The sequence below is a fragment of the Cryptomeria japonica genome, chromosome 3 (assembly GCF_030272615.1).
Source record: "Cryptomeria japonica chromosome 3, Sugi_1.0, whole genome shotgun sequence".
NCBI classification, from domain to species: Eukaryota; Viridiplantae; Streptophyta; class Pinopsida; order Cupressales; family Cupressaceae; genus Cryptomeria; species Cryptomeria japonica.
Window position 1 is genome coordinate 292,326,159 of NC_081407.1, and position 16,076 is coordinate 292,342,234.

General features: G+C 35.6%; 1 protein-coding gene across 2 annotated transcripts in view; it reads right to left on the bottom strand.

Moving 5' to 3' along the window:
• Window positions 1-14,250, bottom strand: part of LOC131062703 (ribosome biogenesis protein NOP53) — a 64,653-nt gene extending 50,403 nt beyond the window's left edge. The window contains exons 1-2 of one of the 2 annotated variants that reach the window (XM_057996407.2): window positions 13,963-14,250; window positions 11,998-12,173 (exon numbers count right to left, since the gene is read on the bottom strand). In XM_057996407.2, the coding sequence (XP_057852390.2) occupies window positions 11,998-12,173; window positions 13,963-14,128 (342 nt within the window). In that variant the 5' untranslated portion in view covers window positions 14,129-14,250. The remainder of the gene's footprint in view (window positions 1-11,997; window positions 12,174-13,962) is intronic. The other variant, XM_057996406.2, reaches the window with a different exon arrangement.
• Between the last annotated feature and the right edge of the window lie 1,826 nt (window positions 14,251-16,076).

A 16,076-nucleotide genomic window follows, 5' to 3' on the forward strand; every position in this document is an offset into this window, starting at 1 on the left:
TGAAGAATAAGTACTCAGAAAGATATACTTAGACAGATTTTAACAGTAAAGTTAGACAGATTTTCTGATTTTAACAGTATATATTTTAAGAATATAGTTAGACAAATTTTAACAGTATATATTTTAACAGATAAATATAAGTATATACAGTGAAAATTTAACAATAAAATATATACAGTATACTGTTAAATTTTAACAGTATATACTTATATTTAGCTGTATAAATTTAATAGTTAAATTAAATTTTATATTAGTCTATTTTACTGTTAAATTTATTAGTAAGATAATATATACTGTTAAATTTAACAGTATATATTTAACAGTTAAATTCAATATACTGTTAAATTAAATTTAATATACTGTATATTATACAGTATATTAAATAAATTCTATAAAATAAACTAATAAATTTAATTTGTATAAACAAAAATATTAAATAAATTCTATAAAACAAAACTACTAGATAAAATTTGTAAAACAAAAATATAATTTGCAAATACCTGGATGAATGCAGTGCTGGCTTGCCGCTTGGTGACCCCTCTGCGCTAAACCTGAAGAAACAGTCGGTGACCAATGACGAACAGGGACTTCCAATTGTGCGTGATTGAAGAAGATCCAAGAGACATTCTATGCCTTCAACAATCAATCTCTGCGATAAAACTTATTGTCCGGCTTCCTATTTCCGACCTGCAGACTTTGGATGAAAAACAACAGGGAGGCGGCGTCCATTTGTACATTTTTCCGCACAAATTTGGCACCTTTTTCATGTTTTTAGGGTTTTCGCACGGGTATTTGCAAAAAATAATCCAATTAATTCGTAGATATTAATCACAATTAATCATGTTTTGAACGGGAAAAAAATTGTTGACCACGGTCAACACGTATTTCGCGATTTTTAGAGGGAAAAAATCGGGACCCTCTGCGATTCCCGATTGATCGCAATCGATCGCGATTTTTTGCAGATCATTGCTTCTATTGGTCTATATATCTATCTATCTATCATGAATTTCATACCTGTGAACTATATTACCTATTTTGGCGTTGGACTTGGCAGGTAGACAAAAAGTGAAATATAATAAAGGGGTGGTAGGTGATAACAAATGTGTAAGGTGCTATCTAGCTATTTGTCTATCTATTCTCAATTATATTCCTACTTTTGGATTGTAAATATGTAAATATTTTATATTTGTGATTTTGAGATGTTTTTGTATGGACAAACCCAAAACAACTCCAATCCTTAGAAAACAATCGCCAAAATTGCAAACAAAACCCCTGAACCAAACTGAATCCAAAGTGAGAACCATACTCTAGAGGGGAAGAAAATTCTAAGATTAAATAACTCAATTGCTTAGCAACTACCTGAAGTGACAATTTGCATTTCATTTTGTATGTTTTCATAAAGATAAAGTTTAAACACACAAGGATGCTGCTGACAGTTGTTGCAGTGGCAATTTACAGATCCATGTCATGCTGTCACAAACGTGCAAAAACCACAGTGATAGACTGTCATGCCAACAAAAATGAAGTCCTATATTGGAGTTCTAGCTTGCCTGTATTTTCCAAAATGGTACCAAAGTTTAGCTCAAGGTAGTACGTTGTGGCAATCCAGAGTTCTAGATTGATCTTGTCTTGAACTGGCAAGTAGCTAAATGATAGGATACCCCACTAGCCAAAAGGTGGTCCTAGATTTTAATTCTAAAGTGCCCATGCTTTTCTACAGTAACCACAATTCACTAAATCATGAAACGTATTCAACAAGTTATGTTTAAACTCAAACAGTTAAAATGCAACTGAAATTACTGATGGGTCTCGGTACATATCATACAAATTTCTGCTTGGATTTTCGTAGTGCATGTTACAACTATCCAACAGTGTATGAGATTTGAAGACCAGTAAACAGAGATGGAATTCATTGTAAATTTAAATGTTTAAAAGTAAGAAGAGACTGAAATTATTTATTGAAAAACATTTAACTTTCACTATTGTGGATTTTCCCAATATGGGAGACCATGCCTTCTCCACTTCATATATATTTTAAACTTGAGAGATTTAACTTCCAAGTTTATCTTTCACTACTCTGGTGCAAAATAGGCCTCATCGTTTGATCAACGAGAACATATATAGCGAGTGCAAGGAAGATCATCAATCATTCCTACAAGAAGTTCAGATATGAACCATAGTTGCAAAATTCAGCCAAACCTGAAGAATTCTTGCTGAAACTTAAATTATAGGAGAACCAGAACGATCACATCAAAACTACCAACATCCAATCAGCATGTCAACCACCACATTGAACCCAAAGACATCTTTTATCATCAGCTTTGAAAATCATGAGGAAAATAAATTGGCCATTGCACTTTTACACTGGATGTGCAAGGTCCAAAAAGATTAAGATGTTAGAATCAGTTACATAAAAGTAATGAATTAGACCATGTACTAAGGTTGATCTTGAGGACATTTAAATTGTCATTGTAGAGCCTGAAGTCCTCAGGGAGCTTGAGAGCTAGTACCACTCTCTACATAGTGTTTGATAACATGATAATCAAAAGCTGAATCACTTTAATTCTAAGTTACCAGATCAGTAGAAAATCCTGCATTTTCAAGTATCCTGAAATCTGATTCAGAAACGAAACAGGAAAGGTTCCATTTTTCGGCATGAAAATTGTGTGGAATCTTGATGTGCATGCCCAAGTGATGATTGCAGGCTGGACATTGTATTTCCACAATACTCCAGCAGCGGGCAAAATTTCAATGCATTTCATTTTATATTTTGACCATTCAAAACCCTACACACCTGGCATTTAACACATTTCATGTGTTGGACAAATCACATGCAACAGCAAAGGAGTCACAATAAACAAGGAACAACTTAGCATTTAACACATTCTACTTACTAGTTAAAAGTTTGTAAGTAAAATAGGTGGTGTTATCTGCAGTGTGTTGGATTGTGTGATGTTTTATTACAATTCAACTACATAGGTTTTAAGTCAATCACACTCACAAGAATTCATCTCTTATGAGCATTGTGAACCTGGATGCAACTAAGTCCTCTGTTAACCATTCAGGCTCATGAGAGAGAGGTTCTCGTGAACCACTTATGAATGAAATCTGGGTCAATGAGATTGACTCAAAAAACTACACAGTTCAATCCAGATGAAAAATCACATAGTTTCTAAGTAATTTAATATTTCACTATTAGAAATATGGTTGGTTAATTGAAATATCGTAAGCTAATGGTAATATTATCATACATGTTGATATTATCATAATTTAATCATATATATAAAGGACATAGCAGCAATAGTCGTGATAATCTTAAATAATCACTTACATTAGACATCTACACATTGTAAATAGAAGTGGGATTACATATGATATTTCCACAATTAATAATATTTTTGAATAATTATTTCTGGATTAAACTGTGTTCCATTATTAATAAACTTCGCTCCCATGAAGGGTCTTGATCAAATATATGATGTTTTGACAGTCCTTAATAGCTTTTGAAAAAATATTTCTGGATTAAATTGTGTTCCGTTATCAATAAACTTCCCTCTCATAAAGAGTCATAATCAAAAGTATAATGTTTCCCAAGTCAATAATTGTTTTTGAATTAGTATTTCTGGATTGTTATTGAATAACAGAAAAACTATAATGGACTATAAACACCATATTTCTGATTAAGACCCTTCATGAGAGGAGAAATTACTAATAACAGAACAATGTTTACATATGTTCTGTGTTAGCTTTATGTAAAGATATTTATAATTTATACATATTATAGATATCTTAAATACATTAGCAGACTGTATTCCAAATTTGTAATATTTATGGTGGTTTTGTGCATATGCATCATATCTAGTATTTTGAATTTGATTCTTGTTTTTGAGCTGCATATACATTTATTTTGTATGTTTTTTGTTTGGACATACCCATCATAATTTAAAAACTCGTGGACTCGCCACGGACTCCGTGGGAGCCACGAGCCGACTCGCCAGGACCATTTGAAAGACTCGCGAGTCTTTTGCACAGACTCGCGAGTCTTTCAGATGGACTCGCGCGACCCAGAAAAACCATCAGGCAAGCTTTAAAAATGAGTTTTTTTTCGTCTTTTTTGCCTTCATTTGGCGGAACTCCCCCCCTTTTTGACTTTTTTGGGGGTTAAGGGGTAACCCTAATTGGACGTGGGCCAATAGAAAAATAACACCCGACGCCTTTATAAAATAATAAAAGTATTTTTGGCCTCGTGGGGCGCTACCCCTCGACCCCGCCCTGTATCGCGACAGGGAGCGCACAAGGGGCGCTGCCCCTTGACCCCAACTTGGGGGTGCTGCCCCCAAACCCCCATCAAAAAATATAGGGGGAAACTGCGATGATGGAAGTAGGGAAAATTTAACCTCCGAGTCTGATTAGGCTCCATATAACAACATAATTAGCATTGAAGAAATCTTGGTATTATACATTTAGAGTTGAAAGTTTGAAACTATGAGTATGAATGATGAAATTTCAAATATTGCACGTTTGTTGATCATATGACAAGTGTAATGTTTCAATTATGGCTCTTATGTTCTCTAAATGCATTAATTTCTTTGCATGTTTTTGTAAAACTACGGTTTTTTTTTGCCGAGTCTTTCGCGAGTCTTTCACGAGTCCGAGTCCGAATCCAAATTTTTGGTTTGCCGAGTCCGTGGCGAGTCCAAGTTTTTCAACTATGATACCCATAACATACTATACCATACCCACGTACCCAAACCCAGTTCTGACTTTTTGGCAACTTAGCTTTCAATAGTAGACTTTGAAATATGCCTTCTATATCTTATTTTTATTATTAAATTTAAGTTTGAATGTTATATTGTCTTGATGCGGAAGCATTTAGATCACCCACAATCCTACATCATCCAAAAAAGGTCATTCAAATCGTGGTTTTCTTGCTCTAATTATGTGTGTTTCGAGTTGTTTCCTAGTTTCGACCTTATATTGGCTATGACAAGGCCAATGTAACTCCAACTTGGAATTACATCTAGCTCTATACCTGCATGTCATCGTTTATATTTTTTCAACTTTTTTGAGGCCTGCATGGCTGGCAAATTGCCTTCATTCTGGACATTTTGTCGAAGGTTTTGTGATTTACCTGCAACTAAAAACTGACAGATTCTTTCATTGGCAATCTATTATTTAGCATTTGCTACCTTTACTCCTATTTCTAGTACATTGTGGTTAACCGCAACACATCTATTTTGTGCAATTCTTTATGGGATTGTGGAAAATTCCCCATAGATTTTCTGATGATGATTGCTCTTTTCTGTCAGGTATTTTATTCCTATGCCCACTTTCTAATTGTACCTCTTAAGGCTAGCAATAACCTGTTTGGTCTAGGTGATTGGTTTCTATAAAAATAAACATATGCATGAGAAGATAAACAGGTACAAGTTACAAGAATCACAGGAGGAAAGAAGCTGAAAAATATCTTATTGCTGGTCCTTCAGGGAGTGTGGTGACCAAACAGAAATAGTGGGAGAACTTCTGAGTTGTTTGCACTTACCCTGTTTCTAGGCTATGTGCCTGAAATAAATCGTAAAGTGATTTTTGAACAATAATTTCTGAGTTGATTGTTACTTTCATTTTGTCTTTTGTAACTTGGTGTGTGTAGAGCTGCTAGGATCTTCTGCCTTTCACTAGGCACTAAATCCTTATCTGCATCAAGCGGTATCAAAGTAAATTATCTCACTAAGCGCTATAAAAATTCGTCGAGCCTTTCTACCAGGAAATAATTTCTAGAAAACTTTTTTAAGAGTTTTTTTTATGAAAAAAATTTCATTGGTTTTCTGGAGGGCAGTTCGTGGGTTTGTGCTTTTGTCTGCAGGTGCGAGTTGTATTTTTGTGGACCCGACTTCTGCAGGTGAAGGATTTCTGACTTTTCACGAGTTTCTGCATTCTGAGCATGTTCCTGGAATTTTCGTAACTGTTTTTTTGCGCCGTGTTTGGGCTACCCACGACATTTTTTTTTGGTGCCATTTTGAGCTCAAAGAAGGGTTTTCTTTTCTGTGGAATTTTCTAGTCGTGGGTGCATCTGGGCATTGCGATTTGTGGCTTTCTAGTGACAGCGCGAGCAATTGTATTGGCGGCCTACGGAATTTTCACGACCCTCTGCATTTTTGTCTGTTCTCTACGAAAAAAATCACATTCTACAGGATCTAGTTTTTCACCACAGTGACTTGGATCTCTTGCAGCCTGTGGTTCTTAGTTGGTCCGGTTTTTATAAAAAAAAAATTGCCTAAAAAGAAAAAAATTATTTTAGTTTTTATAACTTTTTTTCTTTAAAAAAATTATTCCGGGTTTTAATAATTTTTCCGCTAAAAACTATTTTTCTATTAGAATATTTAATTATATTTTAGTCAAATATATTTAATTCTTTTATTAATAGTCATTTAGCCTTTTAGCTTTTTAGTTCGTTAAGTGAAACTATTGCTTCTTTTATAAGAACGCATAATTTGCTTTTTAGTTACTATTGTTTTTTTTATAAGAACGCATAGTTTGCTTTTTAGTTTTTAGCTTTAAGCTTTATTTAGCGCTTTAAGTGTTTTAGCTTCATGTTGAAGCTTTAGATTAACAATTCATTCTTTTTAGAACACCGTCTTGTAATCCCTTTATATACGGTTGCAGATCATGGGTGGATTTTTTTTGCAAGCCTGGTCCAGAGATTTCCGACTAGGGTTTTTTGGCAGTTTGTGAGTGATTTTTTTTTCACTAAGGAAATCGCGTAGGTTGATGTTCTTATCTATGAAGGATTTTCTGAACATTTCGTGAAGGGATGCTTTTTTGCCATTTCGACGCTTTTGGCGGAAAATTTTGGTCTTGATCTGAGTGTCAGAAGTTTTAAAGTCTGCAGCTCGCGTTTTTTTCGAAGTTCTAGCGCGCAATTTTGTTGGCAGCGGTTTTTTGGAAGCATTTTTTTTCCACATGGTTTTCTCGAAATCCCAATTTGTTTAGCAGCAGTGGCGACGTTTTTTTTTGTGATCTTTCTCTGCAGATTTTTGGCATAATTTTGCCCTACGGCAGCAGCCATATTTTCCATGCATTTTTTCAGAGTTTCTGTTTTTTTAAGATTTTTAAAGAAAAATCGTCTCACACCTACAGCTAGGATTTTGGCCTATTTTTTACATTTTTGGAAAAAAAAACGTCTTTTTTTACTGATTGTTTTTAAGAAAAATCAAATATTATTCTCTTCAAATTATTGTTTTTCAGAAAAACATTCAGGTTTCAGATTTGCAGGAAATTTTAATTTCTGGGTTTTCAGCAAACCTCAAAATTCGCACATTGGGATTCTTTCCTCGAATTCTGTTCTAGGGTTTCAAATCCTTCATGCAGTTATTTCTATTATGATTTTTAATCAAATTCTTCTGTCTCGTTCAACCTCGATTTCCGTGATGGCATCTTTGACCAACATCATGTTGGAACACAATCAAAAGTTCAACGGCCACAACTACAACACCTAGAAATAGCACATGTTGACAATATTTGAATATCGTTGCCTTGATCAGATTAATTTGGGCAAGGCCTCTCGTCCTATACATCCCAGGGTTTTTTACGATTTTTCCTAAAATATTGTCTGTGGGTTCCTGATTTTTCTCCACAAAAAAATCATGGAAGGGTTTTGCTTGATTTTTCCTCAAAAATCAGGGAGTGATGTTTTACCGCATGATGTCTGGTGTTTTGCCGCGTGATGTCTGATGTTTTACCGTGTGATGTTTGGTGTTTTGTCACATGATGTCTGATATTTTATCGCGTGATGTCTGGTGTTTTGAACTCTGAAAATAACAATTCTTTGTTTCTGGAGAAGTTCAAATTTTTTTTTCCTGGGATTTCCTCATGGCAGTTTACCTTCTAGGCGAATTTCGTGACTTTTTGCAAGGTTTTGTTGGGGCGGGTTTATAAAAAAAATCCATTTTTCCTGTGCAGGTTGTGCGAAAATCTGAACAATTTTCTAAATATTCCATCACAATTTTTTCTACTACATGTGTTTGTTGCGTGTTTCACATTGCAATGTTGAGGTTGGCCGCGTTTTTTCTAGTTTGTGCAGGTTTTGGGCGACGGCACTACAAATTTTAGGCGTCTTTTTGACGTTATTTTTTCTGGCATGCAATTCTTGTTTGCCCACGCGACGTGGTTGTCAGGGTTTTCCACATTTTTTCCGCATGATGACTTTCTGCAGCAGATTTTTTCGAGATTTTTCTATAACCCGCATCATCTTTTTTTGGTTCGCAATTTTTTGGGCGGCACGATTTTTGTTCTGCGAGTGCAACTCCTCGCAGTGGCTACAACTACGCAATTTCCGATTTTTTCAGAGCAAGGATACGGCTACGGCTATGCAATATCCTTTTTTTCGGAGCAGGGATTTTTTTTGCACGAGTTTCTAACACAATTTATTTTCTGAGCAGGATTTTTTTGTGTTCTGCTTTGATAGAACCTGTTTCAAGGTTTTTCAACAATCCGCGAATTTTCCTGCTTTTTCTAATGCCAAACCTAGGGTTTCCTATGAATAAAAAAAATTATTTTGGGTTTTTCATGATTTTTGTCCCTTGGAAAAAAATTATTTCGGGTTTTTAATATTTTTCTCATAAAAAAAATTATTTTAGGTTTTATAATTTTGGCCTTAAAAAATTATTTTATGGGTTTTGTTAGTTTTTTCCACAAAAATTATCTTTCTAGGTTTTCTGATTTTATGCCACAAAAAATCATGGGAGGGTTTTGCTTAATTTTTTTCCTCAAAAATCAAGGAGTTGCTGGAGTGAACAGTGCTCAATGCTCTTCTACAAAAGTTTTTGTTGTCTGTTGCTCTTTGGAGGGTTTGCCAATTTTTCCTCAAAGTCAGGTTTTCAGGCTCAGTAATTCATGTGTGATAGTTCTATAATTCACGTGTGAGGGTTACATCAATCAAACAAAATAAGCTATTCTTGGTCATTGACACTTTGCAGGTCCTGGGAGGGTCTACGCAGCAGCAAAGTGTTCTTATGTTTGTGATTGAAAGAGTTGCAGTGTCTTCTGTCAAATACTTAGTTGATACAATGACCATTAAGGGAGGGTATTAGAATAATTAATTCTTTTAGTCAGTTACCTTTTTAGTTGTTCTATTAATGGTCATTTAGTTAGTCATTTAGCTTTTTAGTTCGTCATCTTAGTCGTCGACTTATTTAGCTTTTTAGTTTGTTTAGTCTTTTAAGTGCAACTATTGCTTCTCTTATAAGAACACATAGTTTTCTTTTTAGTGTTTAGCTTTTTAGCTTTATTTAGCGTTTTTAGTGTTTTAGCTTCATGTTGAAGCTTTAGTTTAATAGTTTGTTCTTTTCAGTGTTCCACGGGGACGCGTCCCCCCCCTTTTTGGGCGCGTCCCCCCGTTAGAAACGTCTCGAGGACGGGGGGGCGGGGACGCGACGTCCCCCGCCGTCCCGCCACCGCCACCCAAGCGCCGCCGGGACGCGGAGACGTCCCCGCATCCCCGCGTCTCCCAGGGAGACGTGGAGACGTGGAGACGTCTCCTTGGGAGACGTTTGGGCGTCTCCCAAAGAGACATGGAGACGCCTCCACGTCTCCTTGGGAGACGTTTGGGCGTCTCCCCGTCCTTCAAGAGACGTGCAGACGTCTCTCCAAGGACGGGGAGACACCCAGACGTCTCCTGTCGCCCCCACTTATATGCAATGTTTAAAATTAAAATTTGAAAAAAAAGTGAGTTTTTAAGTTTTTTGAGGGTTAAGGGGTAACTCTAATTGGACGTGGGCCAATAGAAAAATAACACCCGACGCCTTTAGAAAATAATAAAAGTATTTTTGGCCTCGCGGGGCGCTGCCCCTCGACCCCGCCCTGTATCGCGACAGGGAACGCGCAAGGGGCGCTGCCCCTTGACCCCGCAAGGGGCGATGCCCCTTGACCCCAACTTGGGGGCGCTACCCCCAAACCCCCGTTGAAAAATATAGGGGGAAACCGCGCCGATAGAAGTAGGGAAAATCTAACCTCCGAGTTTGATTAGGCTCCATATAACAACACAACTTAGAAATCTTGGTATTTAGATTTAGTATTTCAAATTTCCTATAGTCTCATTTGAAATGTAATTCTTACACTGTAATACTGTCATACATCTTTTCAAAACTAGTTTTTCAAGTACTATATGTATATGTACAAGTATATGAGCACCACCACCCCGCCACCCCCCCCGCCGCCGTCCCCCCGCCGTCCCCAAATTTAGGCCCTTGGTCCCCCCGTCCCGGAAACGCGTCCCCCCCGTCCCCCCGTCCCCAACGCCCATGGAACACTGGTTCTTTTTAGAACACCGTCTTGTAATTCCTTTATATGCGGTGGTATATTCGTAATTAATTCATCAGATTATTCAATATCATTCGATTATTTTTCAGTAGATAACTTGAGTAATAATGCTAATTTGGGCACAGAAGGTGTTGTGGTGGAATATTTTCCTGATTACATACATGAGTTGCACTAAGAAGTTAAGAAGAATTTGGAGAAAAACACAAAATGTACAAAGAACATGCTGATATCAAGAGGGTTTGAAAAAGAAATCAAGTTGGTGACTTGGTGCTTGCTCGTTTCCAAAAAGAAAGATTTCTCCAAGGTTTACCTATAATAAGTTGGAATTGAAGAAGATTGGACTACATAAAGTTTTAAAAGAATTTACATCTAATGCCTATGAGATAGAACTTTTTTAAGGTGTAGATACTTCACATATTTTCAATATTGTTGATTTGGAATGGAAGAAGATTGGTGTAAAGTCTTAAGGAAGTTTACATCTAATACCTGTGAGATAGAACTTTTTTAAGGTGTAGATATTTCACCTGTTTTCAATGTTACTGATTTGTACAATTATTATGTAGGCAAATTAGAGAAGAGGAGGGAATGAATCTTGATTGTTACAAGGAAGAATGCATACAAAAATTACCTAAAAAGGAACAATATGAGATTGAAACAGTAATAGATTCCCAAGTAGTCAAGAAAACTAGGGAAAACGAATACATGGAATACTAGGTCACCTGGAAGAACAAGGCAGTGGATGAAGCAATCTAGATTAATGCATCCAAGGTAGACAAGCATGGAATTTAGATTCCAAATTTCGTAAAATGTTCATCCAGTTGTAAAAACATTCCACTTACTCAACATGTCTAATGCAAAAGCAATTAGGTCACCCACAATCCCACATCATCCAAAAACTGGGTTGTTCAAATTTTGGTTTACTTGTTCTAGTTCTATGTGTTTCAAGTTGTTTTCAAGTTTCAGCCTTATATTGGCTGTGACAGGGTCCATGTAATTCCAATATGAAATTATGTCTAGCGCTCCCACCCATGAGGCATCTTTTCTATTTTATTTTAACTATTTATGGGCCCTGCATGGCTGGTAATTTGCCTTCATGCTGGGATTTTGAAGGAGGTTGTGTGTATTAACTGCAACTGCTGACAGACAAATTCTTTCATCATAGCAATCTGCTGGTTTATGATTTACTCCTTTAAATCCTAATTTTTATGGATCATGGACTGGCAGCTATATATCTATTAAGGGCAATTATTTACAGGATCGTAGTTAATTAACCTCCCCCCCCCCCAATTTCTGACAGGTGGTTACTGTTTTCTGTCAGGTGTTTTATTCCTATGCCTATTTCTGATCGTACCTCTTAAGGCTAGCAGTGGCCTGTCTATTCTAGGTGGGTGCTTTCTAAAAAACAACACGTGTATGAGAAGATAAATGGGTACCAAGTAACAGGAATTGCATAAGAAAAGCAGAGAATTATCACCACGTTATGATGGCCCATTATGTCTCCCAAAATTTACCAAGCACAAAAATTCCAACAACAGTAAATATTTTGGAGCTCACAGAACTATAACTAACATTCTGATATAAATAAAGAAATTCCAAGTCAAACCAGATGAGAAAAAATGAACAAGAAAGAATATAAATGAAAAAAATTCCACATACTCAACTAAGCCAAAAATGGATTACCTTGGATAGCTTCGAATCTCGAATTTCTGCAGGAAGAGCTGGAGGTTTGGCATTGGGCTGCTTTTGTTTTTTCTTTGACGAAGGAATGGGAGCTATGAAGGAACTATTTTGCAAAATACTATCACAGTGAAGAACCTTGCTTCGGTACTTCTCAATCTTCCTCTTAACAGAAAAATCTGCATTGCATTTGATTGGATAATAAGTAAAATATCTTATCGTTTATGTAAAATATATGTACATTTACATGGTTTATTTATGTATAAAGTCACATTAGAGCACCTTGTTTCTGCACATCTCAGTATTCATCTTAAGGAAAAAAAACTATATTATATAGAACTAAATAATTAGTGCAAAATGCAATGCTTGTGTTTTAGGTAGATGAAGATTGAGAAGCACGGAAATAGGGCATGTGAATATATCATGAAATTCTAAATCTTCCTTTTTAATAGAAAAATTGCATTACATTCAATTGGTTAATGAAATAAAATATTTTTATGTAATTTCCTGGAGACAGATACAGCTTATTAGGTACAGAGTCAAAAATGTGTTCTGATGTATGATTTAAGTGCACAAACAATGAATAATGGGCTGTAAGAACGAATTTGTTGCAGTACAGACTCATTTTGCATGGCAGCCCTTCTGTAATTTCTGTGGAGTCCAAGCATAAATTGAAGCCTCAAAGCATCAACATATTTGGCCTGAATGTAACAATATGCAGACTAATCCAGGAGGAAAACACGTTCTACCTCGACTGCCCCCAAAATGCAGAGCAGAAGCATTCTTTTTTCCCAATCTTTCTCAGGTGTTGTTCAACAGCCGGTTCATATATGAGTTGATATCAACTAGTGCTCAGTTGGACTATATGCATACCTTAAATAACTATTAAACTTTGTCCTTATGTGAAACTTTTGACGGTGTTTGTATAAAAGGTTGCATTCATTGAGGTGGTCACAAGGCATCAATGTACTTCGCCCAAATGTTGTTGTTTGATATGTCCTTATGTAAGCCTTTGATGGTATTCATATTAAAGGTTGTATTTATTGTACTTGGCCCAAATGTTGCTATACACAGACTAATCCACAATGAAGAAGCATTCCAAATAACCCTGAAAGTGTGAAACAGGCATAATCTCTCCTCTACATGTTTAGAGAGTGATGTTCAACAACTGATTCCACTTGTCATTTGATGACAACTAGTGTTCAATTAGGCCATATCCGTGTCTTCAAAAAAATTAATCCATGTCCCTATGTAGGCCTTTGGATGGTGTTCAGCTGCAAGGTTGTATTCATATGAAGTGGTTTTGTCATTTCCTTCCAAGTCTCTTTGATCACATGGTAAGCATAGACTTTTTTATTACATATTATTAGATATCTAGATTAGTATTCAGGCACTGTCGTAACTGATGCTCCATCTATTCATTTGTTTCTTTCACTTTCTTTGCTTCATCCAGCTACTCATTTTCTATTCAGATCTTCACCTACTACTATTCTAAGCCATCTAATACTCTCCATGCCTTTCGTTTTCTCTGAGTATGCTGAGATGCAGATCATAGCCGTTGCCTCTTATGTGAATGTGCCTACTTACATAAGAATCTAATAGGGAACTAAAGCTTTCATTTTGAAACTGCTTGTTGTGATTTATAACATTTTAATACATTAAAAAGCATGAAATACCATGGAGTTCACCACGGTTCATTTCCTAGCTAATGTCAAATAAGAAATGAGTGCGGCACATTTGGCGAAATAGATACCCTAATCATTCACACTAGTTCAAAGGAGGCTCAGTCTAGTGGCTTGTCCTTCGATCAAAATAAATCTTCGAGACATTACCCAATTGAAAATTCAATGTAATGCAAAATATTTTAGCAGGTAGAAAATTAGGAAGCACGGTGATAGGGTAAATAATATTTTATCTAATATTTATAAAAGAGGGAAACCGAACGCAGAAGTGGGTATCTAGAGTTACCTTTGGATTTGTCTAGGTAAAAAAGAGAGTCGCTAGAAATCTGAGTGAGAGGACCACCGCTGCGAGCATCTTTGTCGGTGTGAATTAAGTAATCATCGACCTCTGCAGTGCTGATATTGGATCGCCATGCCTTCTTACCCTTGCGTGATGTCTTTGGAACACCCATTCCAGAATTTTGCCTGTAAATTCCCCAGACTTAATTAAGGGTTTTATTAGGGTTTTACGGCAACGTTGCCCGGTCTTGAAAGAGCCGTTGTTCAGTACAAATTCGCTATTTAGACTAATAGTGACTATGCTCTTTTTATTATATTAGATAAATTAATGCGCATGAATCCGGGATTGAGGAAAGCCCACCCTGTCTATTGTAAATTTCGTATAATGTATTAACTGTCTTCTCTTTGGCAGTCCTATGACTCTTTTATTTTTCTGCATTATTTCAATAGCTACCACACCCAAAAAAAAAAAAAAAAAAAAAATTCTTTAAAAATTTATTTCAAAGTTTTAAAAAAATATTAATAACTAAAAATATATATTACTATTTGTATCAAAAGAAAGTGTAAAGGTTACGTCGATAGAAAATTATATATAATTTGATATGTTAGACTATATAATTTTATATGTACATAGAAGATACATTAGTTTTTTATACAATATCTTTTGTATAAAATAACATTTTTTGTTTATACAATTTTAAAATATAATCTTAAGTTTAGATTGATGATTTGTCTTCAAGCTATCATTTCTCTCTATGAACTTTGCCTCATGCTTTTAGTGGTATGTTTTGTTTCATAAACAGCTTGGCAATTTTACACCAAGATTGTAATGGAGGTGGAACGGTTATGTGGTTTTAATTTATATTCTAATGTCTTGTAAATTTGAAATTAACATTGCGTGAATAGAGAAGCCAATAATTTTATGAGAGAACTTTAAAAAATATTTATGACATGTTAATTTATGAGTGAAATGTTTATGAAAGGGATTTGATCTCCTTACATTATGATGAACTCGAAGGGAAATTGTTTTTGTTTTATAGTTTGCATGTACCCAAAGAGTATATCTCAAGTTTTTAAAGAATATAGACAAAAATGTGCATTTTATATACTAAAAAGTACATTGTATAACTTTGTACAGTAATTATTTAAAACTAAAATAAAGTCCCTACTAGAGTTGAAATGGAAAATTGCATTGCTCCAAATCCGATGCTACTACGATGGTATGTTATGCTTATCTTTACTATGATTACATTTTTATGCGTCTTATCATTTTCACATCCTATAATTCAGTTATCCTTATCATGCTTACACATTTTTGTCGTATAATTATATACCATGTGATCCTTATCTTATCATGTATGATTTCATGTTTATCATTTAACGTTATCTTATTATCCAAATTGCTTCGTCGTCTTTTTCTTTATTATGTTATGATTGTAGAAGCATTATCATGTCATTAGATTTTTTTACCCCTAAGTTGTCATCTATATGTTGAAATGTATATATCATTCTTCTAGATATATATAGTTGTAAAAGTTAAGTCATGTATTTTTGCATTGATATCGAATTTTTATTTGTTTTATCCTTGAAATTCATGTCTAGTGATTGGCCTGTGAATGGACATCTACAAGTGAATCCGATTAGTGATAGGCAAGTGAAGGAAGTAAGGAGTAAGCCAGAGGAAGGATGGATTAAAATAAATTTTGGCGGGGCTTCAAAAGGCAACTCGAGATCTTCGGGCATAGGGTTTGTGGCACAGGATTGGCAAGGTAATATCTTGGCATTTGGAGCACAACGGGTTGAGGATGGAACGAAAAAACATAGTGGAGGCAATAGCGGCATTAAATGCTATTCATTTTGTAAAAAAATATGGGTTTTTCCAAGTTACACTTGGAAGGTGATTCATTAATCATAGTGAATGCAATTATATCAGGGGTTAGTGAGGCGTGGCGTTTGAAAAGGATGATTTATGCTATCTAAAGTGAGTTGGAATCGGTACGACATTACCATGTGGGCCATGTAATGTGATCTGCAAATGATGTAGAAGACGCGCTATCAAAGTGGGCGGTTGGTTTTGAGGGAATCGGGGAGGTACAAATTGAAGATTTTTGCACCATTCCC